At 41.0% G+C, this 27,962-nt stretch overlaps 1 protein-coding gene and 1 long non-coding RNA gene across 2 annotated transcripts in view; both read right to left on the reverse strand.

Moving 5' to 3' along the window:
- Nucleotides 1-27,962, reverse strand: part of LOC122459667 — a 1,177,620-nt gene that overhangs the window by 452,713 nt on the left and 696,945 nt on the right. The window lies entirely within an intron of this gene.
- On the reverse strand, nucleotides 436-27,832 carry GTF2A1L (general transcription factor IIA subunit 1 like). Its single transcript, XM_038396747.2, has 9 exons — nucleotides 27,700-27,832; nucleotides 24,885-24,986; nucleotides 24,424-24,547; nucleotides 17,821-17,876; nucleotides 16,274-16,367; nucleotides 11,280-11,875; nucleotides 6,097-6,372; nucleotides 4,369-4,458; nucleotides 436-1,335 (listed from the first exon to the last, which is right to left on the reverse strand). The coding sequence occupies exons 1-9, from the start codon at nucleotides 27,718-27,720 to the stop codon at nucleotides 1,228-1,230; spliced, it is 1,467 nt and encodes a 488-aa protein (XP_038252675.1). The 5' UTR covers nucleotides 27,721-27,832; the 3' UTR covers nucleotides 436-1,227.

Below are 27,962 nucleotides of genomic sequence, written 5' to 3' on the forward strand. Positions count from 1 at the left end.
CTGTGGAGGGCTATACAAGACCTGAGGGGTAGCAAATTGGTTTTCAATCATTGTTTCTAGGTGAATAAAGCAAAGCTTTGAACAATGCAATTGGGCCCTTGTCAGGATTTCACCTTCCTGAGCTGGTGCATCCAGCTCCCCACTCCCCTTTGTCATGCATGTTTCCCATTACAGCATTATTTACTTTTAAGAAGGACCAAAAGAACAATTCATGACTAGAAATATGTATGAGATGATATTGTATCTTCTTTATTAGGCACAGTCAATTTATATCACTAACAGTTTATTAGTTTCAGAGTAGCAGCTGTGTTAGTCTGTATTCGCAAAAAGAAAAGGAGTACTTGTGGCACCTTAGAGACTAACAAATTTATTAGAGCATAAGCTTTCGTGAGCTACAGCTCACTTCATCGGATGCATTTATTATTATTATTTATTATTATTATTTATTAGTTTATTAGTGTGTTCAGAATGTAATGAGTATGTATAGAAGCAAAGTTAAATGGTTTAGTACAGATTATGACAATAAGGCACTTTTTTTTTTAAATGAGACTATTTATTGCTCCTCAGTACATATCGTATTTGAAGAAAATGCAACAACTGATAACAATGCTGAAGTCTTGTTAACTCAAGGGTCCTCTACCCATATATTCTGGGTTGCACTGATAGCATTAGACTAAAGGCAGATGAGATGCACTTCACCAGAAGGATCAGATGCAAAGGAGGGATGGGGGAAAGGTACAACTAAAACACATCCGTATCTTTTAACAAAATAAACATTCACGGATATTACAGTGAATTCAGACATTCACAATCTTATTTCTTTTAACATAAATCACTAAGAATTATGTATCTAACACTGTAAAAATCATTGCATTTTAACTCTTATCAAAAACAAAGGAGTTGAAGTTACACAAATATAGCTACTTGTTATTCCATTTACAGATCCAACACATTAGTTGTTAATTAAAGCTATTAATCTGATTATACTTTTTTAGTAAAAAAGATAATATAAATCAGAAAAACATACATAAGAATAGTGAACAGTTTCATTTGCATTTATTAGAAACAAAACTCATTTTCAATTTCATATATTTTATTCAACAAATGCAGTTTCATTTTAATTTTTTTAAATTGTAAAGCATAGCAAGTTCAGTATCTCTTCACTGGAGGTTATGTAATATTTTGTAATAAAAAAACCCCCAAAACCTCACTTACTCGAGTGAGGATTTACCACTCTGCATCTCCAATGGCTTTTGCAAACACATAGTCTTTACCCCCAAAGCACATTACTCCATCTTTCAAATAGAACTTCCATTTGTTCTTACTTCGATGAATCTGATAAAAAAAAAAAAAAAAGAGAATCAGTGCCCCCAAAAGTGTGCTACTAGAACATCTTCAGAAACTGACTGGTTTCTAAGAATTAAACAAAGCTGGTAGGGGGGTAGGACTGAAGGATTGAAGTTAACCTTTGTTAGCACTGAATACATAAAAACTGTTTCTCTGAGCAGAGCTCAGATATGGAGTACTGTGAAAGTCTGAGAAAAGCCAGAGAAAAGATTAAGAGATACATTTTCAGATATCGACACGTAGATTGTATGAGTATCCAGTCATGAAAAACAGTACCGTGTATACTTGTTCATTAGCCCGTTCGTTTATAAACCGACCCCCCAAGATAGATAGTTAAAAATAGTAAAAACTGTATGACCTTTTCATAAGCAGACCCTATATTTCAGGGGTTGGCAAACTTTGGCTCCCGGTCCGTCAGGGTAAACCGCTGGCAGGTCGGGACATTTTGTTTACTTGGAGCATTCAGATGCATGGAGCCCCTCAGCTCCCAGTGGCCACTGACAGGCTCCATGCCTGCAGATGCTCCAGGTAAACAAAACGACAATGTATTAAATATTCAATTCAATGATTTCATAGAGTTTAAAATCATCAAATTTTGGTGTACACCCGTTCAAGGATAGCTCAGCGGTTTGCGTATTGGCCTGCTAAACCCAGGCTTGTGAGTTCAATCCCTGAGGGGGCTATTTAGGGTTCTGGGGAAAAAATTGCTGCTTTGATCAGGGGGTTGGACTAGATGACCTCCTGAGGTCCCTTCCAACCTTGATATTCTAGGATTCTATAATAAGCTGACCCCACTCTTTGATGCGTCACTTTTTTACCAAAAATATTTGGCTTATGAATGAGTATATATGGTACTTGTGGGTGCAGCTAGCCATGTCTGTGTATTGCATTTTTGTATTTTGCATGCAGTACTGGACATTGTAGGATAGTAGGACAAGGCCAAAATAATACTGCAACCAACAATATGGCTAAAAAGCACAATGTTCCACACAGAGCAGGTATGAATGTATTCATAATTTTATACCTACACATATTTGGTTTCATATTGTAGACCTATAAAAAAAGTTCTGTGCAATACAAAATCTTTGTAGTTCATCTTGAAAGACACGGAATTAAATGGTTTTATAGATTTCTCAGATTTGCAGCTTGATTTGGTTTTCAAGCCCAGGAAACAAAGAGAATGCCTCCTGATTTCCTGGTAATGATATTTGTGATAAAAGTTTTTTTTTTTTCTTCAAAGAGCTGGAACATGTTAGAATGACATTCATCCCACTTCTATCCTCCCACTATGTTTAATAGCCCGAAAGATAATTAGTAACAGAATTACTAGATAATTATATTCTGCCTTTTGGCCAAAGAGACCATGGTTTCAATCATTCCTCCCTCCATTAGAAAAAAGTTTGTCTGTTTGCGAAAAGTAACCAATATACCAGCTAGCCAACGTATTATTTCATAGCATTAAACAAACAAACAAAAAAAAAAGCAATAAAGACTCAGACTTTCATGCCAATCCATAGCTCTCAAATTCTAATCACATCTGTTATGAAATCCCTTCGCAGCAACTCTGGTGTCAAGCTCCATATCGATATAAATATATTTCAGACCAAATTTTCCACTCATTCAAATAAAATCTTAATTTTAGAGAGGAATGTTTCAAAATTCCAGCACTTATAGTATTACTAAGTATCTTAGGGAGAAATATCATAGCATTGCAATACAAATAATGTAGTTCAGATTCAGATGAGCTTTCTATATACAAACTCTGACCACCTAAATTTTCCAAAAGTGACTGGTGATTTTGGTGCCCAGCTTTTCACACCTTAAATGGCCTGATTTTCCAAGATCAAGTGCTCATCGTTTTCTAAATCTGAGATTCCTTAAAGGCATTTCAAGTTGGGCACCTAAAATCAGTAATCACTTTGGAAAATGTAGGCCTCTATTTCCAAAAGCCACATATTTGACAAAAATAAAATTTGTTGAGGCTGAAACTTTCCATGATTTCAAGATAAGATGTAATTCTAACAAAATCTGGTTTTCCAGTTTGCTTTTTTGGTTTTGTTTACCTGAAACTCAGCCACCTGAGTTCCAAAGCTTTTGTTTGACCTCTAGTAGCTCAGAAAGAACTTTATTTTGAACAATAACACAGTACAGGCCATTTGTCTTCATTAAGAACTAATTGCTTTGCTTATTTGAAAAGATGGATTTGTGGTAAACGTTTTTAAAATCCTTTTAGGAATATTTTACTTCCAGATAAGGAAGCATACACTTCCCCTCTTCTTATTGCTCACTCAAAGGCCCCAGTCCATACTTAGCTTTTCTCATAAGTAGTTTTATTGAAGTCACTGGGATTATTCATCTCACTTAATTTAAGGATGTGCATGTGTTTGCAGGATTGGGATCCATTACACTTTGATGCACTGCAGAACAGCAATCCCAAACCACAAAAAACAACGCAAGACCATCATCACACCACAAAGCAGAACATACAGGTAAGTTGTCAATGAAAACTTGTAATAACCAAGGACAAGTTAGGTCAGCAACAATCTGAACAAAAACCATAACAGTCCAAACAGCAGGTATGTAGCAGCCTGCCCTGAGTAGCTGCACACCGCCAAGGCTACACATGCACAAACACGCATCCTTAAATAAGAACAGCAGCATTGAGTTCAGGGAGCAGGAACCAGGAAACAGGAACAGAAAGTAGCAAGGCAACACACACACACACACGACTTTATTTTGTACTTTATGATGTTAGATTTGAAATCTTTCTCCTTTGACAGCCCTTGTAAGAAGTTTCTCCTTTACAGGAGAACTGTAGATGAATTTCTACACAATAGTGCAAATAAGTTTACATTCTTTTGTTTTTTGTGTGCATTTCAACCAACAGATGATTAAATTATTTAAAATATTGATGAAAGAACTGATATTCTCCACACACCCATCCCCAAAAATGATTCTTACTAAAATTACTGTTTAAACTTTCTGGAATATTTAAGGACAAAACAGGGCTATATACTGTACCTTGTCATACTGACAAACTATAACGTTATCTGTGTCAAACAAGTCGGGTGTGTCCTGCTCACTGACATCATCACCGGAATTTAAAGGGTCCTGGAGAGTAAAGGTCACCACATTTAAACACCATTACTTATTGTCTTTTTTACAATTCTAATATACTTGACGTAACACAAGACATTATGCACAAGACATTTCTTCACACTGATATTCCCCAAAAAAATGACTAAGATTTATAAGTAAAAGTAACACTTAAAGCTGACAAAGTTAACTCCACTTTCTCTCCCAGAAATTGGAATGCTAAACCAACTTCTATTTGTCACGAGGCAGGACTCTCTGAAAGATGATTCAAGGAGAAAAGTCATATAATACATATAGTTGTTCTGTGACTAAGCATTTCTCAGCTGTCCTCTGTCTCCTGGGAAACAGACAATCTGCAGCATGCACTGCCTGATTCCCCCTTCCAATCTTGTTTCGTGTTTTACAAGCAATGGAAACCTAGGAGTCAGATTCTAAAGCCAGAAGGGACCATTGTGATATCCAATGCAGTGGTTCTCAAACTTTTGTTCTGGTGACCCCTTTCACACAGCAAGCCTCTGAGTGGAGCTCCCCTTATAAATATATTAAAAAGTGTTTTTAATTTAACACCATTATAAATGCTGGAGGCAAAGCGTGGTTTGGGGTGGAGACTGACAGATTGTTACACCCCATGTAATAACCTCATAACCCCCTTAGGGGTCCCGACCCCCAGTTTGAGAACCCCTGATCTAATGTGGCATCCTGTGTAACGCAGGCCATAGAACTTGGCTGAATTAATTCCTGTTTGAATTTGAGCATTTTTTTTAAAACATCCAGTCTTGATCTAAAGATTTTGAGTGATGGAGAATCCACCTCAGCCCTTGTTAAATTATTCCAATGATTAATTACCCTTACTGTTAATTCCAGTCTGAATTTGTCTAGATTTAATCTCCAGCCATTGGATCTTGTTATAGCCTCATATACTACATTGAAAGGCTATTATCAAATTTCGTTTCCCACATAAATACTTACAGACTGTGATCAAGTCATCCCTTAACCTTTTCTTGGTTAAGCTAAACAGATTGAGCTCCTGGAGTCTACTATTATAAAGATATGTTTTCCAATTCTTTAATAATTGTCGAGGCTCTTAGCTGAACCCCCTCCAATTTATCAATATACTACTTTAATTGTTGGTATCAGACTAGCATAGCAGTCATATTAGTGCCAAAAAGAGTTTATATTAACTCTATATTCCTCCATTTATACATCCAAGGATCACATTAGCCCTTTTGGCCACAGTGTTGCACTGGGAACTTATGTTCAGATGATTATTCACCATGACCCCAAAATATTTTCCCAGAGTCACTGCTTCCCAGGATAGAGGCCCAGGATGAAATCCTGACCCTACTTAAACCAATGGCAAAAGACCCTTTGATTTCAGTGAAGCCGAAATTTCACTCATAGACTCAAATTTTGGTAATTAAAAGCATGTTAATTCATCCAATAAGCAACATATCAGAGCAACTCCTCCTATTTTTATGGTCTGCCCAAGAAACTCTCAAACCACCCCATATCTATTACATTCTGCTCTGAAAACACAGGTTAACCATGTATTCTGCCTCAATCTACCAGTGGATATTCTGAATCTAAACAAACAAACAAACATGCAGATAGGCACATTACTCTGGCTTGCTTTAGAATGTTTAAACTAATTACCTCCTCAATTATGTCTATTTGGGGCTCTTCAGTATCGCTGCTGCTGGATTCAGCATTTGAAATACTGTCACCTTCTTCATCTTCCTCCTCCTCCAACACTTTCAGATCCTCTGCATCAATAATACCAATAAATTCATTCTCTTCCACATCTCTTGTACTTTCTGTTTCCTCCTTAGGAAAATCATCAATTCCATCAAGCTGAATGATCCCTTCAATGTCTCTGCAGATATCCTTTTCTGTCCGTATGTCAGATTCCATCAGTACAGTAGGTTCCATCTGACAGGAATAAGAAGGTTCAATGAGAGCTTGACAAGAGGTCCGATTTTTTACAACACCCATTCTTCTCTAGGAGATCTGTTGATCCCAAAAGATTGAAAAACTTGTCACCTTATTTAGGTGTTTAAATGGGAGTAGAGCTCTTTTTTAAAAAAAGTCTAGCCCCAATTATGAGTGCTGAGCACTTTTGAAAATTTGGTCATATATACATTTTCCTGAAATGAACCCCATTTCAAATACTTGTTCAATAATATGAAATCCATTTTTCCAGGCATGATTTTTAAATACTGTCTCTAACACACAAAGCAAATTTCCCTTTAAAAACAAAACAAAAAACAAAAAAACAATAGATATTAGAACTTCAAAAATCAGAATTTCTGTTCTAAGGGAAATTCTGACATTTGGAAAAAATAATTCTGATTCAGAATAAATAAAAGTAACAATGCCAAAAATTTCTTGCAAAATATAATTTCCAAAAATAATCTGGTCAGGTCAACTGAAATGTTTCATTTAGTTAAAATCTCATTGTTTTAATTAGATTTTTTCATATTTTATATAATTTTTAAATTTTTTAATTTAAAATTTAATTTTTAAATTGGGTTTACTATATTTTAATATCTGATAAAATTTAAAAAGTTGTTAAAGTCATTTTGAAGTAAAAACATCAAAATGCTTTGTTTCAATTTTTTTCTAAATAAAGTTTTGTTAAAAACAAAAACACTCCGTGGAACATTTCAACTTCAACGAATTGAAATTTTCTGATGGACAAGTTTTCCAGTAGAAAATACCATCTAGCGACAGATGTACATGTATAGGCAATTCCTTGTACCAAAGCATCCAGTGCATCAAAAACATTAATGACTTTCAGGAACAAATACCTTAGGGCTTGTCTTCATGCACAGAGTTACAGCGACGCAGCTGCATTGCTGTAATGCGTTAGTAAAGATGCTATTATGCCAACAGGAGAGCTTTTTCCATCAGCGTAGTTAATCCACCTCCCTGAGAGGCAGTAACTTATCCCATTGATATAGCTCTCTCTACGCAGAGGGTCAGTATAACTGGGTCACTCAGGGGTGTGGAGAGATACCAATATAGGTCTATAGTGTAGATGTGGCCTTAGGTTTGGTCTACACCAGTGGTTCTCAAGCTTTCCAGACTACTGTACCCCTTTCAGGAGTCTGATTTGTCTTGTGTACCTGCAAGTTTCAGCTCACTTAAAAACTACTTGCTTACAAAAATCAGACATAAAAATACAGAAAAGTGTCACAGGACACTATTATTGAAAAATTGCTTACTTTCTCATTTTTACCATACAATTATAAAATAAATCAACTGGAATATAAATATTGTACTTCCATTTCAGTGAATAGTATATAGAGCAGTATAAACAAGTCATCGTCTGTATGAAATTTTAGTTTGTAGTGATGTCGCTAGTGCTTTTTATATAGCCTGTTGTAAACCTAGGCAAATATCTAGATGAGTTGATGTATCCCCTGGAAGACTTCTGCGTACCCCCAGGGGTACGCATACCTCTGGTTGAAAACCACTGGTCTACAATAGCAACTTACGTCAGTAGAACTACATTGCTCAGAGAGGTGAAAAATCCATACCCCTGAGTGACGCAGTTATTACTGACCTACCCCCCAGTGTAGACAGAGCTACTGCCTTTCAGGGAGGTGGATTAACTACGCTGATAGGAGAAGGTCTCCTGTCAGCATACTAGCGTCTTCACTAAAGTGCTACAGTGGTGCAGCTGCACCGGTGCAGCTGTGCCACTGGAACACTGTAAATGTAGACAAGTCATAGAATCATAGAAGATTAGGGTTAGAAGAGACCTCAGGAGGTCATCTAGTCCAACCCCCTGCTCATAGCAGGACCAACCCCAACTAAATCATCCCTGTCCTTTGTTTATACCACAGTGAGCCAAATTCCACAGTGGTAGGTAGAAACTGACTACAATTGAAAGATTTAGGGCTTGATCTAATGCTAGTTAAGTCACTGGAAAGGCTGCTATTGACTTCAATGGGTTTTGGATCAGGATCTCAAAGCACTGAGACAGAACGTCTTAAAGTCATATATGCAACTCAGGGATATTTAATAAAGTCTGAATAGGAAATTTTATTCAAGTCATTCAATCTATAAAATGTAGGTATTGAAAAAGTCTACCATAACAAAAGCCCAGGAGTCAGGTTTACTATCAATTGCAATCTTAGCATGATTCTCACAAAATCTGTGTTTTTTAAAAAGTGTTTTTTTAAACACAATACATTAGAATTTCACTTTTCACTTGAAAAAGCAAAACAAAAAGTCAATGTTTTTATTGCTTATGGATGTGGAGAAAAGCCTGAAAATGTGACCTAAGCGCAAACAAAATATTGTACAACTGCTCATTCAGGGAGTACTGTCCCTCCTGTGCCCTGAATAAGGCAGGGGTCCTCTAGAACAGTGGTCTCCAAAGTGGGGTGCGCAAGACGATCGATTGGGGGGTGCAGCAGGAGGAGCGCCAGCAGCCGAAAAGAAGCAGCATTTTCCCCTTCATAGCCAGCTGGAGAGAAGAGGCGCTTTGAAGGGGAAAGTGCCACTTCTCTCCAGCCACTGGCTGCGCGGCTGCCCCTGCTCGTCCTGAGTCCTCCAGCCCATGCCCTCAGGGCCGCTTTCCAAAAGGGGCTTTAGAGCTGCAGGCCAGGGACCCGGGACCCCCTTAGACCAGGGCCCTGAAGCCCCTGCATTCCGGGTGGCCCTGCCTGCCGTGGGGGGCAGCTCCCAGAATTGTGACCATGGGGGTGGTGCTGCGCTGCACAGAGCCACCTGCACACCCCCTGCACCAAAACAGGAGCTGCCCCAGATAAGTGCTCTGCACCTTCTGCCTGCCCCAGCCCTGAGCACCCTCCCACACCCTAACTCCCTCCCAGACCCCACACCCCACCCTTAGCGCCTACTGTATCACAAAGTGTTAAACCAAGATTTTCAAAAATAATAAAGCATATTCAATCAATTGCTCACTTAAAATAATAATTTTTATAGTGAGATCAAAAAGGTTTTTGTGCCGTTAATAAAATAAAAATTTTTAAAATTATTTCATCTTTATCACCTTGTTTTTTAATTTCTATTTTTGTGTATGTTTTATCATTTACATAATATATTAGTACAGTAGTACATGTATATAATTTATAAATAAATAAATAAATAAATATACATATATTGGGGGTGCATGCTCAAAAAATTTTTACTGATAGGGGTGCGCGATCAAAAAAAAGTTTGGAGACCACTGCTCTAGAAAAAGTAGTTTTTAATTACATGGTCATATACACTCATAATGCATATGCACAAAGGGTTAGAATATACAACCTTCATTTTGGCTTTGGAGTCTTGACTTTGCACCCTTAATGTTCTTATAACAGTTTTTGTTCTTCTGTGTAATAATTAAATGGGTTGTTTATTGAAGGGTTCTGCTGACATGAGCCATAAAACCCAAGCTTGGAGTGATGTCCTTTCAGGTTGTGAACTCTTACAATAATGAAGCCTTCAGTGATACCAGAACTGGATTCCAAGGCCAAGATTTTAAGAAACTAGTGATTTTCACAGCCTAACATGAAACACCTTAATAGGAGCCTGATCTTCAGAGGACAGGTACTCTAAACTTTCTGAAAAATCAGGACCCTTAAATAGTGACAAGCTGGTCACTCAAAAATTGAGACATTAATCATTTTTTAAAAGGCAGTTGCATAGGTCTTATAATTAGTACTAAATAACTCTAAGAGCTTAATAAGGGGAGCTCCAAGCCTTCAATCATCTAGAATCATTTAGGATGTCCCACAGAATTCAACACCGTAATAAAGATTAAAAACCCACACACTTCTAAGATACCACATTGAATTATTGTTGCATTATTCTGTACTCCTGGGATCCTTCTTTTTGACCATTCTTCTAAACCTTCCAGACCACATCAGTTTGTTTCAAAACCAGGTTCCATCTAGACCTGGCTGAATAATGCAGAATGTGCTCCATTAGTCCTCGTTCATATTTTTAAATGAATTTATCTTGACCACATTTGTTCACTCTGAATATTTTAGTGGTTGGGGTTTTCCTGGCAACAGTTGTTGCCAAATGCAAAATTTCAAATTTGCACACAGGAGCATTCCAACCAGGAAAGCCTCTGCTTTCTTCTGATCAAGGAATAAAACCAATACCACATGGCTTACATGATCAAATCACAACTAAGCAGCTTGAATTTAAAATATTTGTAATAAATCCATGGAGTACACAATTTAGACAGTTAAACAAATAAATTCAAGAAAACCACAATCTGCTTGTGGACATTCCATAAATTATAAAAGAGGCTCACTCATGAAATCAATTATCTAATACAAATTATTTGCACAGGATTAGTTGAATAATGATTGTTTTTAATTGAGGGAAATACACTTTTAAGTTTTGACTCACATCACAATATAATTTGTGGATTTTGAATGCGAGTACATAGGCTGACAGGAACTCTTCCTCATATGCTAGCCAAACTGTAATCAAAAGGCAATTTGCCCACCATGGCTTGGATCTGACCTATGATTTCAAGGTCACAATGATATGGCAGTTTTTAAAAAAGGTCACCGATATGAACATTCCCATTTAACCTAAATATTTCAGCAATGTTTTTGCATGAAAATCAAAAAGTAAAAATGAATAGGTCATTCGTGTTGTCCAAACGGAGTGAAGTGTAATGCATGCGATTTGCTTATAAGTTACATTCTTGAAGTTTTCCATTTTTTAAATGTAGAGTGCTGTTAGTAACAGATTTGTTTTAATAGTGTCCCTTTAATATATTGATTCTTCAGATAAGTATCTACTTTCATCAGCTATTTTCACCAAGTTAAAGTCCATTACAAATTTTTAAACAATGAAGGTCCTACCTCTTCAGTGACAGAAATGCTGTCCTGCTCTTTTAGAAGGGTATTAGCATCCAAGCCATTGCCCAGAATAATCATCTCAATAATATCATCAGACACCTGTTGCTGTACTGAATCTTGAAGCTCTGTGGATAATTGGTCTTGCACACACTGAGTTAGGCTGAATGAACTGTTTGGTTCAGTGGTAGAATCCATTTCAGAGGATTTTGAAGTAAACACAGCTGTTTGAAGGTTGGTGTATTGGAATTTTTCTGTTGAGTTTGCCTGATGATTTAAAATTGTATTACTTGCAACTTGCTGCTGACTCCTAGTAGGTTGCTGTAATAGAGTAGCATTTGCAGAGTTTTCCAAGTGTTTTGCTTCCATTCCCCTTTGTTGCAGTACAGTGGGCTGCTGGATTGGGGCTTCCTGGGTTTGCAGTCTTTCAGCAGTTGCCTGAGCAGAAGATGCATTCACCTGTGCAACAGTAGCAATACTGGCCTGCAGTACTGAAGGCTGCCCAAGCTGCTGAAATATTTGCTGAATAGGATGCTGCAGAATACTGGTACCTCCTGGGGCCTGCGTAACCATAACAGGCATATTTACCTTATAGAGGTGCCCTATAGAGAGAAGTATTAAAAGTGGATTATTAAAGCTACCTGTTGGGAGTTAAGCTGATGCTGACCTACTGTTATCAGTGTTAGAATTCAGATGCTAGAACTGCCTATTCCCAACTTAATTCAGTTATACTGTCTACATTGCCCTTAAAACAGTATGAAATCACCATACAAAACAACCATCAAAAGGCTCCTATTCTGCAGCAGCACAAGGGCAGGGGCCAATGTTCACTCTAATTTTTTCCATCCGTGTGCAGAATAAATTTTGTTATGTGCACCAAGGTATGTGTCGATGTGCACCACCAGTAGAAACAAAAAACCTAGATGTAATATATATTTATAAAAAGTTACCATAGGGGTAATTATGCCAGACAGGACAATTTAGGCATTTTAGAACTCACTTCTCAAAGAATTAAATTTAAGTATAAGAGAAATGAAAATTATGAAATGCATAGACTAGTCAAAACATTAAAACAACACACTTTGAAAGAATAAAATTATAGAGAATATATGTGCATTGCAGAAAGTACCAAGAAGTAAAAACAACAACAATACAAGTATGTGTTGGGGGGCGATTGTGAGAGAGAGAGAGAGAGCGAGCGCGCTTCTGTGTGAGTGACAAAGAGACACAAACACATGGACAGTATGTGTGTGCTGGCTGCTGGGGAAAGTCATGTGCTGTCTCTAAGACACTCACTGAAAGCTCTCCTGCTCTGTTCTGAGCCCTGTTGTCTCCCCTCCCCTGCTCTGCAAAAATGGAGTGGAGTGGAGGGGGGGAGGGAGAGAGACAGACTATGAGCTGGCTAAATCTCAAAAAGTGCACTGTCTCTTTAAGAAGGGCATGCAGTCTCCTAGCAGCTCCAAGGCCTCCTGTGCCAGGCTGTCCCCTCTGCCCTGCAGAGATGGAGTACAGAGGTGGGGGACACCCTGACATCAGCACCCTCCTCCCACCCACACACCCTGCCCCGCTCTGCACAGCCAGCAGGAGGATACCAAGAGCAGCTGCAGGATGGAGCAACATGTGGGGAGGGGCACCTGAACACAGCGGCTGGCTGTGCGAACCCTGCTAATTGGCTGGGCAGCATCTGAAAATCTCCTGCGAGGCCGACCAAGCGCACAACTTACAGGGAACACAGCTGGGGGCTTCAAGCTAATCAAACACACGCTATCTAGAGAATAAGTCTTGGTCTACACTAGGAATTTACATCGGTATAGCCATCTCTCAGGGATGTGAAAAATCTGCACCCCAAAAGATATGCTATATCAGCCTAACACCTGATGTAGACAGTACTAGGTAGACAGAAGAATTCTTCCATCAACCTAGCTACCACCTCTCAGGGAGGTGGATTAGTATACTGAGGGGAGAAGCCCTCCCCTCAGCATAAGTAGTGTCGACATTAAAGTGCAAAAGCAGTGCAGCTGCCCCACTAGCATTTTAAATTTAGACATAGCCTGAGGCAGGAGACAGAACCACCACCACTTCCAGCTGTGTTTGGAGAGAGAGTGCTCTGCTAAGAATCTCAGCACCTAGGTTTAGAGGCTGAACTACCAATATATTTTCCCTTACTAGTGGGCTATTTGGTAAGTTTTCCAAAGGGCTGAAGTGGTAAAATGTATGGGTATCAAAGTCAGTAGATAGGACTCAATACACATAGGTAGATCTGATGAGGAAGATGGTATCATTTTACATTACTGTTCTATTCTAAACAACAGTTTAAGAGAAAAGTGGTTACACCCATTGGTGTAGTTGGACTTCTATTTGGGGAGACAGCTCCAGTCAGGCCAATGAGGCTGCAAGCGGGGGGGTGGCAAATTCCATGCCTGCCCAAGAGTTGCAGTTTGGGGAGACAATGCCCCTCCTCCCCCCCCAAACTACACCCATGGTTACACCACTGAGGGTTGCCTTCCCCTCAAAGTGCTCTGGTGAGTACAAGGAGAGGGTTAATTTCTCCACACAACCTTCTAGGCTATACTATGTAACCCTGTCAGAAAGAAAAGGGTGGAGACTGGGGATGGAGGGAATTGATCAAAACAAAGCAGTTAAGAAAAATCCACCCTGACAAGGCAGAATCTGTCTCGACCTATTGGAGACTGGATAGACTACTTGGCTTTCCACATCTCCCTCAATCAGGAGGAGGACATGCCCACATCTGGGCTGACACAGGAGAACCTACAGCGGGAGCAGTATAACAAAGAGAATGGTGTCACCTGGGAATGATGTTAAATAACATTGCAGGGGTGCACTATTACATGCTGCAGATTTAACAGAGACCTGTAACTGGTCAACAGCAGTCACTTTATAAGCAGCTACAGGTTCATAAGGAGTAAAAGACTGGAGGATAATTTGTTTTATCCACCTATGCCTTACTCTGGCATCCAGTTTACACCCCATGCACTTCTGATAGTCTTTTAAGATCTGTACACAGTTGCAGCCATAAAGTCAGTTTGCTAGCCTGCTATATTGCATAATGTGTTTCCTTCGTTGGTTTGATTGATTATATTATTTGCTTGGGTTTTGTTTATGCTGAATTCCAGTATATGTTATTCATAATAGCTGGCTGTAATGCAAGGAACCTACAGGCCTGTATCCTGTGTGATTAGCAAGAGCAAGTCAGTATGAGTGTTTTGTAACCTTTGGCATAGATAAATGGCCTACTGGTTACCCCTTTTGTCTTTGGGAAACTGAATGGGGAACCAAACAAAGAATTGAATATGTTTACCATAGATCTGGAACAGACTGGTAACCACAAGATACACCGCAGAACAAGGAAGTAATAAGTTAGGCCAAGGGTAATGGTTTCGGGGATGAGATAATCAGTATTAATATGTATGAATATATGTCATAATATGTTACTCTATGTTAGGGGGCTTATTCCTTCACCCATTTACTTCCTTGGTCCTTCTCGCATGAAAAGAGAGCAACAATACCCAAAGTCCAAAGGCGCAAACAATTCGATGTTTATTGGGGTGAACTTCCAGCAAGCATGATTCCAGTTTCCTTCCTTAGTGTCCCCCTTCCCAGCTCTGACCTTACTGTGGCCCTGTTCCCATTCCTGTCCTTAGCTAAACATGATTCCAATTTCCCCCACCCACCCACCTCCTGATTGATTGCAGACTATATAGTAAAACTTGAGTTCTGCTTAGCTATACCTTAACCAATCATTTTACTGAAATTTAACTAACCAATCCTAACATATTGTAACATGATAATTTAACCAATTATATCCTACCACCTTAATTAGTTTACACCCAGCAAAATTAATTATACAGCAGACAGAAACAATCACAGAACCAGACAGAAATTATACAGACAAACAATGGGGAAATGGGGACTACAGTGATAGAACAACACGGAAAAGAGGATTTCACATCCCAGCTATTGATAAGTGAGTTCTTGCCAGACAGGATGCTATCAAACTAAGTTTCCTTTTACATTTTCTGGGCACTTCCCCTTCTCTGGGGGTGATAGGCATTATCAGGACAGGATTGTATTCCTAATAGCCCAATAGAACCTTATTTCAATGTGACTAGTTTGGAATGTGAGGATGTGACCGGTCGCTTCCCAGCTTATGGCTGCCTCTGTTGCTTAGCCAGAGGTCTCAGCCTAAGAACAGGGCCTCAGACTGTCACAGTGAGAAAAGGCCTTATACAGTCAGACAGTGATTTTGATTCTCTTTCTTTTATACCTCTAGAACTAGCCAAGTAATAAGAATACACCTAAATTCTTAGGAGTATAGGCCTTTACAGACAGGCCTGAACATCTATATCCTAACACTCTATAGAGTAAGTGTACCCAAAGATACATCTCAGTGAGGAACTAAGATTTGGGCATGGTTGGACCTCGATTAAGGCAGTGCCAGGACCCTATAAGAGGGCAAACAACCAAGCAGGAGGGTCGCTCTTTCCTATCTTCTATAAAGCTATCAGCTCAGCTTTGCAATATAGCTTAGCTACTCAACACTCGAACCTAATCCCTACCAATTTGGGAAGCCTGGACCATCAAATTCATCGGGCATGCTGGAGACAAGGCTGGTCTTCAGGGAAGGATGTGAGAATGCTAGTTTAAGTAGTCTTTTAGAAGATGTTACCACCAGGGGTCATAGAATTGTATTACTTCTTTGTGACTCTGTGTTTTATATGGTTTATTATTCTTTCATTAATTTTAATAAAGATCTTAACTATTTGGTATTGTCCTCAGTTTAAGTGTCCTTACCATACAACCCAAGGGTCCTCTCACAATGTTGAACTCTGTGTTCTCGCTCTGTAGCCTGAATTGGGAAAAGAACCTAAATATCTTCTGGTCAGATCATTGGCGAGCCATAATAAACTAGCCCATACATTCAGGTCAACACAGTCTATGTACTATAACTGGTGTTTGAGTTCAGCTTTTCTTAATCTTACCAGATGCAGTCTGTAGCGTTACTCCAGCAGGTACATGGATAGGATAAGCAATGCCCGAAGGGAGAGTCAAAGTTGCACTGGTTCGTGAAGTATCCTAGACACACAGCAGATTTACTATGGAAATTAAGTTGCATTCCGTGCCCTATCCTTTGAGGCCCTAGCAGTCACACTTAGCAAAATGAAGCTCAAGAAATCTAAGTTACATGATCATCCTTACTGAAAAATGGTTTTGACCCTTAGGCTACAGCAAGGTGAGCAGTGTTTTGTAATGAAGTGCTTAATGAAGTGTCCTATTTACATGCTCCCTGCCCAATGTGCCCCTTCCCTTTCCAGCTCCTATTTCTTCTCTAGGGAAAACTCCTCCTTGCAGCCCCTCACTCTGCACCTCCAGCACCCATTATGCTACTTTTCCCCCATAATATCTAGCCTCCTACATTTCAATATTAGCAGTACAAGGCAGCCCTACCAACACCCAAATAAATCAACATGTCCCCCCACCACAATGCACATCCACAAAGCCCTCTACTAGAGCAGTTGAACCTCTTTCCAGGGCTCCCTGCTTCACAGGGTGTCACTCCACCAACACACCTAACTTCTTAAAATGGCAAGAATCCCTTCCACTAATTTTCAACAGTTGCTCTAATAGCAGAGCAGCCAGGAACACCCATCTCTCCTTTACTCCTCTGGCAATGGTGGTTGCCCTGAAGTGGTCTCTGCAGACAGCTAGATTGGAAAGATTTTAATCACAAGCATAAGGACTAAATTTTATGTTTTTTTTTAATTTTTAAATGAACACTTAGATTCTGTGGATGTTGAATGCACACATCCAGCAAAGACTCCTCCCTCTTGTCTACTGTACATCATGTAAGGCACAAAATAAATTATCAGAAATATTAGGCACTGAAAATTACCCACGTGCTGTCCAGAGCAGGGGTGGACAAATTTTTTTCACCCGTGGGCCACAGCTGGGTGGGGAAATTGCATGCAGAGCCATGAATGTAGGGCTGGGGCAGAGGGTGCGGGGAGGGGGGCTGGTGCAGGAAAGGTCTCAGGGCAAGGGATGGGGGTGTGGGGTGTACGAGGGGGCTCAGGACAGGGGGTTGGGGTGCAGGAGGGGTGCGGCAGGGGGCTCAGGGCAGGGGGTTGGGGTGCGGGCTCTGGCCTGGCGCTGCTTACCTTCAGCAGCTCTGGGGTGGCAGCGGCCAATGGGAGCTGCAGGGGGCGGTGCCTGCAAGTGACAGCAGCGCACAGAGACCTCTGCCCGCCCCGGGGCAGCAGGGACATGGTGCCGGCCGCCTCAGGAGCGGCGCAGGGCCAGGGCAGGCAGGGAGCCCGCCTTAGCCCCATGGCACCATGGGGGTGGCAATCCCGTGGGCTGGATCCAAAGCCCTGATGGGCTGGATCCTGCCCACCCCAATCTAGAGCATGTAGATACTAAAATATTTCACTTCCGCCTCCCACTAAGTCCTTTAACACATGCAAAGAGCCTTAATATTTAACACTCAATGTTATCAAGTTAGACATAAAATAGCATTAAAATTACATACCAGGTCAGCTGTTGTGAATTGTTGAATACCTCTGCCAGTAGGGATGACTAAAGAAGCTACACAGAAACAATAAGATACACTGAAACAGGCACACCAAAGAATAAGCATTCAATTTCATACACATTGTAGCTTCTTGCCCCTCACTTGCCCCATAATCTCAGCCGTGCAGAACACATCATCCACGGCCTCAGAAACAACTCTGACATCATAATCAAAAAGGCTGACAAAGGAAGTGCTGTCGTCATCATGAATAGAAATGAATATGAACAAGAAGCTGCTAGGCAACTCTCCAACTCCACTTTCTACAAGCCATTACCCTCTGATCCCACTGAGGGTAACCAAAAGAAACTACACCATTTGCTCAAGAAACTCCCTGAAAAAGCACAAGAACAAATCCGCACAGATACACCCCTGGAACCAGTGGTGAGCTGGAGCTGGTTCGCAAGAACCGGTTGTTAAATTTAGAAGCCCTTTTAGAACGGGTTGTTCCGCGAGGGTCAACCGGTTCTAAAAGGGTTTCTAAATTTAACCGGCCAAAAGTGGCACCTTAGGTGCCGACTCCATGGGTGCTCCAGCCCTGGAGCACCCAAGGAGAAAATTTGCTGGGTGCAGAGCACCGATTGGCAGCTTCCCACCCCACCCCCAGCCCCAGCTCACTTCACCTCCGCCTCCTCCCCTGAACGCGCCGCCCTGCTTTGCTTCTCCGCCCCCCCAGGCTTCCCGCGAATCAGCTGTTTGCATGGGAAGCCAGGGCAGGCTGAGAAGCAAGCGGCAGCTTCCCGCTCAGGCCCTGGGAGGCGAAGGTGAGCTCGGGGGAGGGGGTCGGGGAGGGGAGGGCCGCCCGCGCCACAGCAGGTAACCCAGGGGGTGGGCCTCAGGGGAACCGCTCCCCGCCCCAGCTCACCTCCACCAACCTCGGCCTGAGTGCGAAGCCACAGCCTGCTTCTCAGTCCTCCCCGGCTTCCTGCCGAACAGCTGATTCGCGGGAAGCCGGGGGGAGGGGACAGAGAAACAGAGCGGGGTGGTGTGTTCAGGGGAGGAGGCAGAGCGGAGGTGAGGTGACCTGGGGACGGGCACAGGGCGGGGAGCTGCCGGTGGGGGTTTTGCACCCACCAAATTTTCCCCGTGGGTGCTCCAGTCCCGGAGCACCCAGAGAGTCAGCGCCTAAGGCGCCACTTTTGATGTGAACAGTGGGGGGAGAGTCCACTCCCCCTGCTCCCCCCCAGCTACGCTCCCCCGCCCCTAGGAGCCAGAGGGACCTGCCAGATGCTTCCTGGGAGCTGCCCCAGGTAAGCACTGCCAGGACCCCCCACCTTGCCCCCTGGCAGGTGCCTCTGGCTCTTAGGGGTGGGTTAGGCACCCACTACGGTGGCCCACGAGACCCTCCTGCCCGGTTCTGAGGGAAGTTAGGAGACTGGGGGGGGGTGGATGGGTCAGGGGATGGGGGGGCGTCAAGGAACGCAGTGGGGGTTGGATGGGGCAGGAGTCTTGGGGAGCGGGTTGGGGTCATGAGGGAACCCATTAAGATTTTGGCAGCTCATCACTGCCTGGAACCCCAGCCTGGGGTATTCTATCTGCTACCCAAGATCCATAAACCTGAAAATCCTGGATGCCCCATCATCTCAAGCATTGGCACCCTAACAGCAGGATTGTCTGGCTATGTAGACTCCCTCCTCAGGCCCTATGCTACCAGCACTCCCAGCTATCTTCGAGACACCACTGACTTCCTGAGGAAACTACAATCCATCAGTGATCTTCTTAAAAACACTATCCTGGCCACTATTGATGTAGAAGCCCTCTACACCAACATTCCACACACAGATGGACTACAAGCCGTCAGGAACAGTATCCCCGATAATGTCACGGCTAACCTGGTGGCTGAACTTTGTGACTTTGTCCTCACTCATAACTATTTCACATTTGGGGACAAGGTATACCTTCAAATCAGCAGCACCACAATGGGTACCCGCATGGCCCCACAGTATGCCAACATTTTTATGGCTGACTTAGAACAAAGCTTCCTCAGCTCTCATCCCCTAAATGCTCCTACTCTACTTGAACTACATTGAGGACATCATCATCTGGACCCATGGAAAAGAAGCCCTTGAGGAATTCCACCATGATTTCAACAATTTCCATCCCACCATCGACCTCAGCCTGGACCAGTCAACACAAGAGATCCACTTCCTGGACACTACGGTGCTAATAAGCAATGGTCACATAAACACCACCCTATACCGGAAACCTACTGACCGCTATTCCTACCTACATGCCTCTAGCTTTCATCCAGACCACACCACACGATCCATTGTCTACAGCCAAGCTCTACAATATAACCACATTTGCTCCAACCCCTCAGACAGAGACAAACACCTGCAAGATCTCTATCAAGCATTCTTACAACTACAATACCCACCTGCTGAAGTGAAGAAACAGACTGACAGAGCCAGGAGAGTACCCAGAAGTCACCTACTACAGGACAGGCCCAACAAAGAAAATAATAGAACGCCACTCGCCATCACCTTCAGCCCCCAACACATCATCAAGGACCTACAACCTATCCTGAAGGACGACCCATCACTCTCACAGATCTTGGGAGACAGGCCAGTCCTTGCTTACAGACAGCCCCCCAACCTGAAGCAAATACTCTCCAGCAACCACACACCACACAACAGAACCACTAACCCAGGAACCTAACCTTGCAACAAAGCCCGTTGCCAACTGTGTCCTAATATCTATTCAGGGGACACCATCATAGGGCCTAATCACATCAGCCACACTATCAGAGGTTTGTTCACCTGCACATCTACCAATGTGATATATGCCATTATGTGCCAGCAATGCCTCTCTGCCATGTACATTGGTCAAACTGGACAGTCTCTACTTAAAAGAATAAATGGACACAAATCAGATGTCAAGAATTATCACATTCAAAAACCAGTAGGAGAACACTTCAATCTCTTTGGTCACTCGATTACAGACCTAAAAGTTGCAATTCTTCAACAAAAAAACTTCAAGAACAGACTCCAATGAGAGACTGCTGAATTGGAATTAATTTGCAAACTGGATACAATTAACTTAGGCTTGAATAAAGACTGGGAGTGGATGGATCATTACAAAGAGTAAAACCATTTCCCCATGTTTATTCCCCCCCACACACACACCCCACTGTTCCTCAGCCTTTGTCAACTGCTGGAAATAGCCCACCTTGATTATCACTACAAAAGGTCCCCCCCCCCCCCCGCTGGTAATAGCTCACCTTAAGTTATCAGTCTCATTACAGTGTGTATGGTAACACCCATTGTTTCATGTTCCCTATGTACATAAATCTCCCCACTGTATTTTCCATTAAATGCATCCGATGAAGTGGGCTGTAGCTCATGAAAGCTTATGCTCAAATAAATTTGTTGCTAAGGTGCCACAAGTACTCCTTTTCTTTTTCCAAATACAGACTAACACAGCTGCTACTCTGAAAAATGTAGCTTCTGTCAACATAAACTACATTGAGGACAAGACAGATTACTTTATATATGGTGTTAGAGCGATAAATATGTTTTAAGTGAACAATCCTGAACACATTTGCCATTATTTAATATTTTAGCAAGTCTTTGTTATACTTTGGAAATTTATAAATCTAGAATATTTATAAGTACTGTTATTCACAAGACCTCACTGAGTTAAGCGGACTGAAGAGTTAAATTAAAAGATTTTTTTTTGAGTTGCACTGTAGAAATTAAAAGTTTGGGATTTCTATTTATTACACCACCATTTTAACCTGACTGAATAAGCATATCGAATGTACTGCATTGTCAACACCAGAAAAATTAGAAAGCAATTTTCTGCACTGGTGCAGTTCCAGTGGTGCTAGCAGCAGAAGCAGGATTGGATTTTTAAGAGCACTCAGCATTGGTTTATCTGCTCCCATTATAGTCAATGGTAAAACATTGACTACAAAAGGAACAGAATTAGACCAGTGCTGACCACTTTTGAAAATCCTACTCAAAGCATAAACAGAGTCCATACATTTTTACAGATGTGTTACCTTTAATGGAGCCTGTTCTACCCTAGGTATTTCCCACGTCTACAGGAAAAGTTAGAAGACAATGCTTCCAATAGTGAGTGAATTTAGAAGTTGATCCCCTTGGGCCAGGTTAAATAATAATGTCTCTGTACTTTGCATATATAAATTGATACATTTATAAATCGGATTGTATGATGAAGTTGCCTGCAACTCATTGGGGACAGGACTCAATGTCCAGGAGTACTATATCCCTATATATTTATTATTACATCTAAAAACATTAATAAAACATTAAGGTTACAAGATCAAACACTCAAAAAATTAGGAAATGCCAGAATCAAAGTTGCCCATTCAACCTTTAATTGGTCACTTGTGCGTATACATGATGATACAATCTTGACTTACACGTTCACATACTATTTTTTTCCACTGGATCCCTGCCTCTACTGTCAATGCTCTCTCACAGTAGGGGACCCCTCAGTTGCTGATCTAGGCAGCTTTAAGTACTCTTGGAACCACCAGAATGGTGCAAAAAGACTTAAAGGACTAAGATCTGGTCCTAAAACAAAGTACTAGAGCTGTTGATTAATTGCAGTTAACTCATGCGATTAACTCAAAAAAATTAATCATGATTAATTGCAGTTTTAATCGCACTGTTAAACAATAGAATATCAATTGAAATGTATTAAATATTTTGGATTTTTTCTACATATTCATATATATTGTATTCTATGTTGTAACAAATCAAAGTGTATATTATTTTTATTACAAATATTTGCACTGTAAAAATGAAACAAAAGAAATAGTATATTCACCTCATACAAGTACTGTAATACAATCTCTTTAAAAGTGCAACTTACAAATGTAGTTTTGTTACATAACTGCACTCAAAAAAAAAAAAGTAAAACTTCAGAGCCTACAAGTCCACTCAGTCCTATTTCTTGTTCAGCCAATTGCTAAGACAACAAGTTTGTTTACATTTCCTGGAGATAATGCTGCCCACTTCTTATCTACATCACCAGAGAGTGAGAACAGGCATTTGCATGGCACTTTTGTAGCCAGCATTGCAAGGTATTTACATGCCAGATACACTAAACATTCATATTCTCCTTCATGCTTCGGCCACCATTCCAGAGGACATGTTTTCATGCTGATGACACTCATTAAAAAAAATGTGTTAATTAAATTTGTGACTGAATTCCTTGCGGCAGAATTGTATGTCCCCTGCTCTGTTATATGCATTCTGCCATATAGTTCATGTTATAGTAGTCTCGGATGATGACCCAGCACATGTTCATTTTAAGAGCACTTTCGCTGCAGATTTCACAAAACGCAAGAAGGTACCAATGTGAAATTTCTAAAGATAGCTAGAGCACTCAACCCAAGATTTAAGAATCTCAAGTGCCTTCCAAAATCTGAAATGGTCTAGATGTAGAGCATGCTTTCAGAAGTCTTACACTCCAGTGCGGAAACTACAGAACCTGAAACACCAAAAAAGAAAATCAACCTTGTGCTGGTGACATCTGACTCAGATAATGAAAATTAACGTGTCGGTCCACACTGCTTTGGATTCTTATTGAGCAGAACCTGTCATCCGCAAGGACACACGTCCCCTGGAATGGTGGTTGAAGCATGAAGGAACGTATGACTCTTTAGTGCATCTGTAAGTAAATATCTTGCGATTCCAGTTACAACAGAGCCATGAGAATGCCTGTTCTGGCTATCAGGTGACATTATAAACAAGAACCGGGCAGTATTATTTCCTGCAAATGTAACCAAACTTATTTGTCTGAGTGATTAGCTAAACAAGAAGTAGGACTGAGTGGACTTGTAGGCTCTAAAATTTTAATTTGTTATTTTTGAATGCAGTTTTTTTGTGCCTAATTCTATATTTGTAAGTTCAACTTTAATGATAAAGCAATTGCACTACAATACTTGTATTATGTGAATTGAAAAATACCATTTCTGTTTGTTGGGGTTTTTTTTTTTTTTTTTTTTTTTACAGTGCAAATACTTGTAATCAAAAATAAATATAAAGTGAGCACTGTACACTATGTATTCTGTGTTGTAATTGAAATAAATATATTTGAAAATGTAGAAAACATCCAAAAATATTTAAATAAAATGGTATTCCATTATTGTTCAATCGCGCAATTAATTTTTTTAATCGCTTGACAGCCCTACAAAGTACCTCTTTTTAGTTTGAATTATTCAACACTGGAAGAATCTATTAAAAAACAAGAACTGAATTAGAATTATTCCACTTTTTTTTTTTAAGCCTACAAATTTTAAGATATGTTATACTTCTGACCTAGAGAACAGAGGGCTACAATTCTGATCTCATGTGCATCAGTGCAAATCTGAAGTAGCTCTACTGAACTCAAGTATCTGGATTTACATTAGTGTGTCAGAACAGGATTTGTCCCTTAGTGGACCAAATTCTGCTTCTCTGTCACTCCAGATCTACACCAAAGTAAAAGAGAACAGAATTCGGCCTATCACGCACAATTCAAATGAAGAGGTTATTGAAACATTGAACTACTGTTAAATTGCAACTGTTGGCCTCTCAAATAATATCCAACCTGTTGATGTCTGCAGTGTGCGATGTAAGTTGTGTGGCAACTGCAAGGTGAACTGGGGTGAATAGTGGCTATGTTTGAAGAAGCCTTCTGTCGCTTTAGACTGAGTCACCTTAGCTTCCCAAACCTGAGAAACAGATATTAATAAGAAATAATTATTAAGTTGCCAAAATCAGTTTTCATCCATGAATATATTTAAAGTTGTCAGGCACTTTAACTATTCAGGATAATCCTGAAAACTGAATGGTTGAATCTAAGAAACCATTTAACAGCAGGATGTTAAGAATAATTACCAGATTTGGACTCCGGGGAGTCCAATTCATGTTTCTCAAGATATGTGCATCTCCCATTGATTTTGATGGAAGGTAGCCTGTATCCTATGGGGCCTTAGAAAAATAAAGACAGATAGAAGAAGATATCCCAAGAAAAAGATTTTTTCTTTTATTTATCATTATACAACAAACCTGTTTCAAGTCTTTCAAGACCTGTTCCTCCACACCTTCTTCTGCAAAGAGTTCCCAGACACCTTCAATCACATCTTCAATAATAGATCTGTAGAGTTTAGGCTGAATAAAACACAATTCAGAGAATTTAAAACACAGGCTGACATTTGCTATAGCTCCAAATGAAGTACAGACTCTCTAACTAGAGGCAGGATTTGTAAGCTGGCTCTGTGAGCCATATTATAAAATGAACAGATCCAGGGGACATTTGTGGCTGAAGATTTTGGCCAGTGCAACTGCTGGGATAACTACATAGGCCAAATCACTTATGGCACTGTAGAATTAAAAACTAACAATAAAATACCAAAGGAAAAATTAGGATTTTGGCCTGAATTTTAGATTTATTTTAGTTTATAGTTATTTTTGGATCAACACCCAGTAAGTGTTCTAAAATCATTAGGAGAACAATTCCAACAAATTCTCAAACTAGCATGCTCTGTTTCAGGCTAGCATTTGCTGTGTAAGACCATTAAAGTAGCACTGGCTAAAGTGACACAAAGAAGCTCTAGGAAGAAACTAACAATATAAGGAAGAAAATAAAAAACACACTTTCTAGTTTGGCTAGTTTCTAGGACATAAGCAGCTTCAGTTGTGAGCTGAATACAGAGAGTGGAGACTGTTGCTTCATGGTTGATTGTAATAGCTATTTTGCTGCTAACTCATGTTATAACAATACAGGTATCAATACATAGTTCCAGATTAGAAGAAAACTGTAATGTGACATTTTCAAAAATTGCAATAAAAATAGGAAGATAATTACACTGAAGTCAATGGACTTGATCAGTTTAAGTCATCAGAATCAGACCTGGAGAAGATTTTTTGCCCCTCTGCTCAGGCCAATAGTTTCTCTTTTAGGTCACGATCCTACAGCCAGATCCTCAAGTGTAGACGGAGAACAGGCTTTGTGCAGGCTGAAGGGTTCACCTATACGGATCTGATTGCAAGGTCATGGCCCTCAATTGCTAAAAGCTGTTTTAGTCAGAAAACTGATTACTACAAAGTGTGCCATGTATAGACATTGGCTAAAGATTCAGGTTCTAGCCTAATCTTGAAGTGTTAGGATTCTAAATCTTCAAAAGTTTATTTTTAACATTAGGATTTTTTTAAAAAAACAAACAAACCTACTATCTGTAAAATTAGGATGCTTGAAATAAAATGATTTTCAAGTGAAACATATTTGAGGGCATGATGCTGTTATGAACTAACTAATGACTTCTAGCAGAAAAGCAATCAGCCCAAGTGTACAATTGTCTCACAACAACATACATAGCCACGTGGGAGGGGGCGGGGGGCAGCAGAGGCAGGTGACATTAAAGATCTTGGAAAAATTCCAAGGTACATTTCAACATATCAGCTGTAGAAAAAAATAAAATAAAATCAGCTCTTGCACAATTATAGTCAAGAACCTCAAAATGGCCTTCCCCTGCCAATTCAGTAGACATCTTGAGATTAAATTATTGTAAAACAAACACTTTGCTTTCAAATGGAAACTGACCAAGTTATATTTTATTATGCAAAGTCTTACAAAAAGTTAAAAGCCTTATTCTGATATATGTTACAAACAGGATTCTAAGTGGTAACTTCACAGTTCCAAAACTAAATACTGTACTTACAACATGATCACAATTATCATAGAGTGTGTATATTAGCACACTCCATTCTTATCTCACACATACAACTGTCACACCAGGAGGTCAAATAGATCAATAACTGTCATGTCTTGAAATGAGTTTTTAGCTTTCCTGTAAAAAACATGCAGTTGGGAAAGTGATGAAGTGGGGGTGCATGTAACAAAATAAAAAGGAGCATGGAAATGATCAAGACCTCAATCCTAAAAACTTTAAATCTCCATGACTTCAATGGGAGTACTCACATCTTAAAGTTAAAGTGAGGCAAAAGTTATTTCTGATAGCACCCACTATGGGCTAGATGCTTCGAAACACTCAAGAGGATGTTCCTGTTGGGGGGGGGGCTCAGAAAGGAAACTCAAAAACATAAGAAAAATAAGTTTGAGTGAAGGATTCAGATTTCTCCCTAGCACCAGCTAACTAATTTCAGTAAAATAGATATTTATCTAAACTAGGTCATGTTTACTTGAAAACTATATAATAGCTCTCAAGAGTACACCGTTAATGCTTTTACTAAGTCACACACAAAACAGTTTTTAGAAAGAAAGCTTCAGGGCTTTCAAACAAAACTCTAGTCTCCAGATTTTATTTTAAAAGTCCATTTCTTATTTCGGCAACAAGAACAACAAAACTGAGGCAGTCACTAAATCAAAACCCAGTCTGACAGACTATTGCTTGATTGCACAAAGCACTCGGTGTTTTGTTAATAACTGAAGGCCTTTAATGCTATCACACGGGAGGAGGAGGAGTATTTGACGCCCAGTTCTTGGTAGTTGAGCTCGCAAAGGCGCGCTCTGCCCACAGCGCTCCACGGTTGCTGTCTCCGCTGGCTGCGCCGCTCCCTTTCCGCCGCGCTGCCGTAGGGCAGGAGCTTGCAGCGTCTCAGCACGGCCTCGGCGGCACAAACCAAACCCTGAACGTCTCGTCTGTGCACCAAGTGGACCCCGCTCGCATCTAGGTGGTGGGGCCTCAATCCCTCTGGGCAGGGCCCTGGGCGCCCGGCCTGTCACAGGGCAGAGGGAAAAGGCACCCGGGACGTTCCTGTAAAGCCCCAATATTACACTGCGGGCCGACCTGGGCAAGCGGCTCCTCCGTCCCCGTTTCCCTCCTGCCCCTCGGCGGGAGACCACCCTGGTCCCGGCCCTTACCACGGGGTTTGCGTGAGCCATGGCTGCGCCGGCAAGCGACGCGCCCGCTCCCCGCCAGAAAAGCGCTGGGGCCACACGGCTCAGCGTGTAACGTCCTGTGCAGCTGCTCGCTGCCGCCCCCTGCTGGGTTCCCATGGCAACTGACTCGGAGGTATGCTGCCGCCCCGCTCAGCCAGGCGCCGGGGCACGGCTGTGAAGGCGCTCTGCTGTCCACCAGCCGCCATGGCCCTAGAGCAGAGTGCTGGCTACTCGCCCTCTGGGCG

Source organism: Dermochelys coriacea, chromosome 3 (assembly GCF_009764565.3).
Source record: "Dermochelys coriacea isolate rDerCor1 chromosome 3, rDerCor1.pri.v4, whole genome shotgun sequence".
Taxonomy (NCBI): Eukaryota; Metazoa; Chordata; order Testudines; family Dermochelyidae; genus Dermochelys; species Dermochelys coriacea.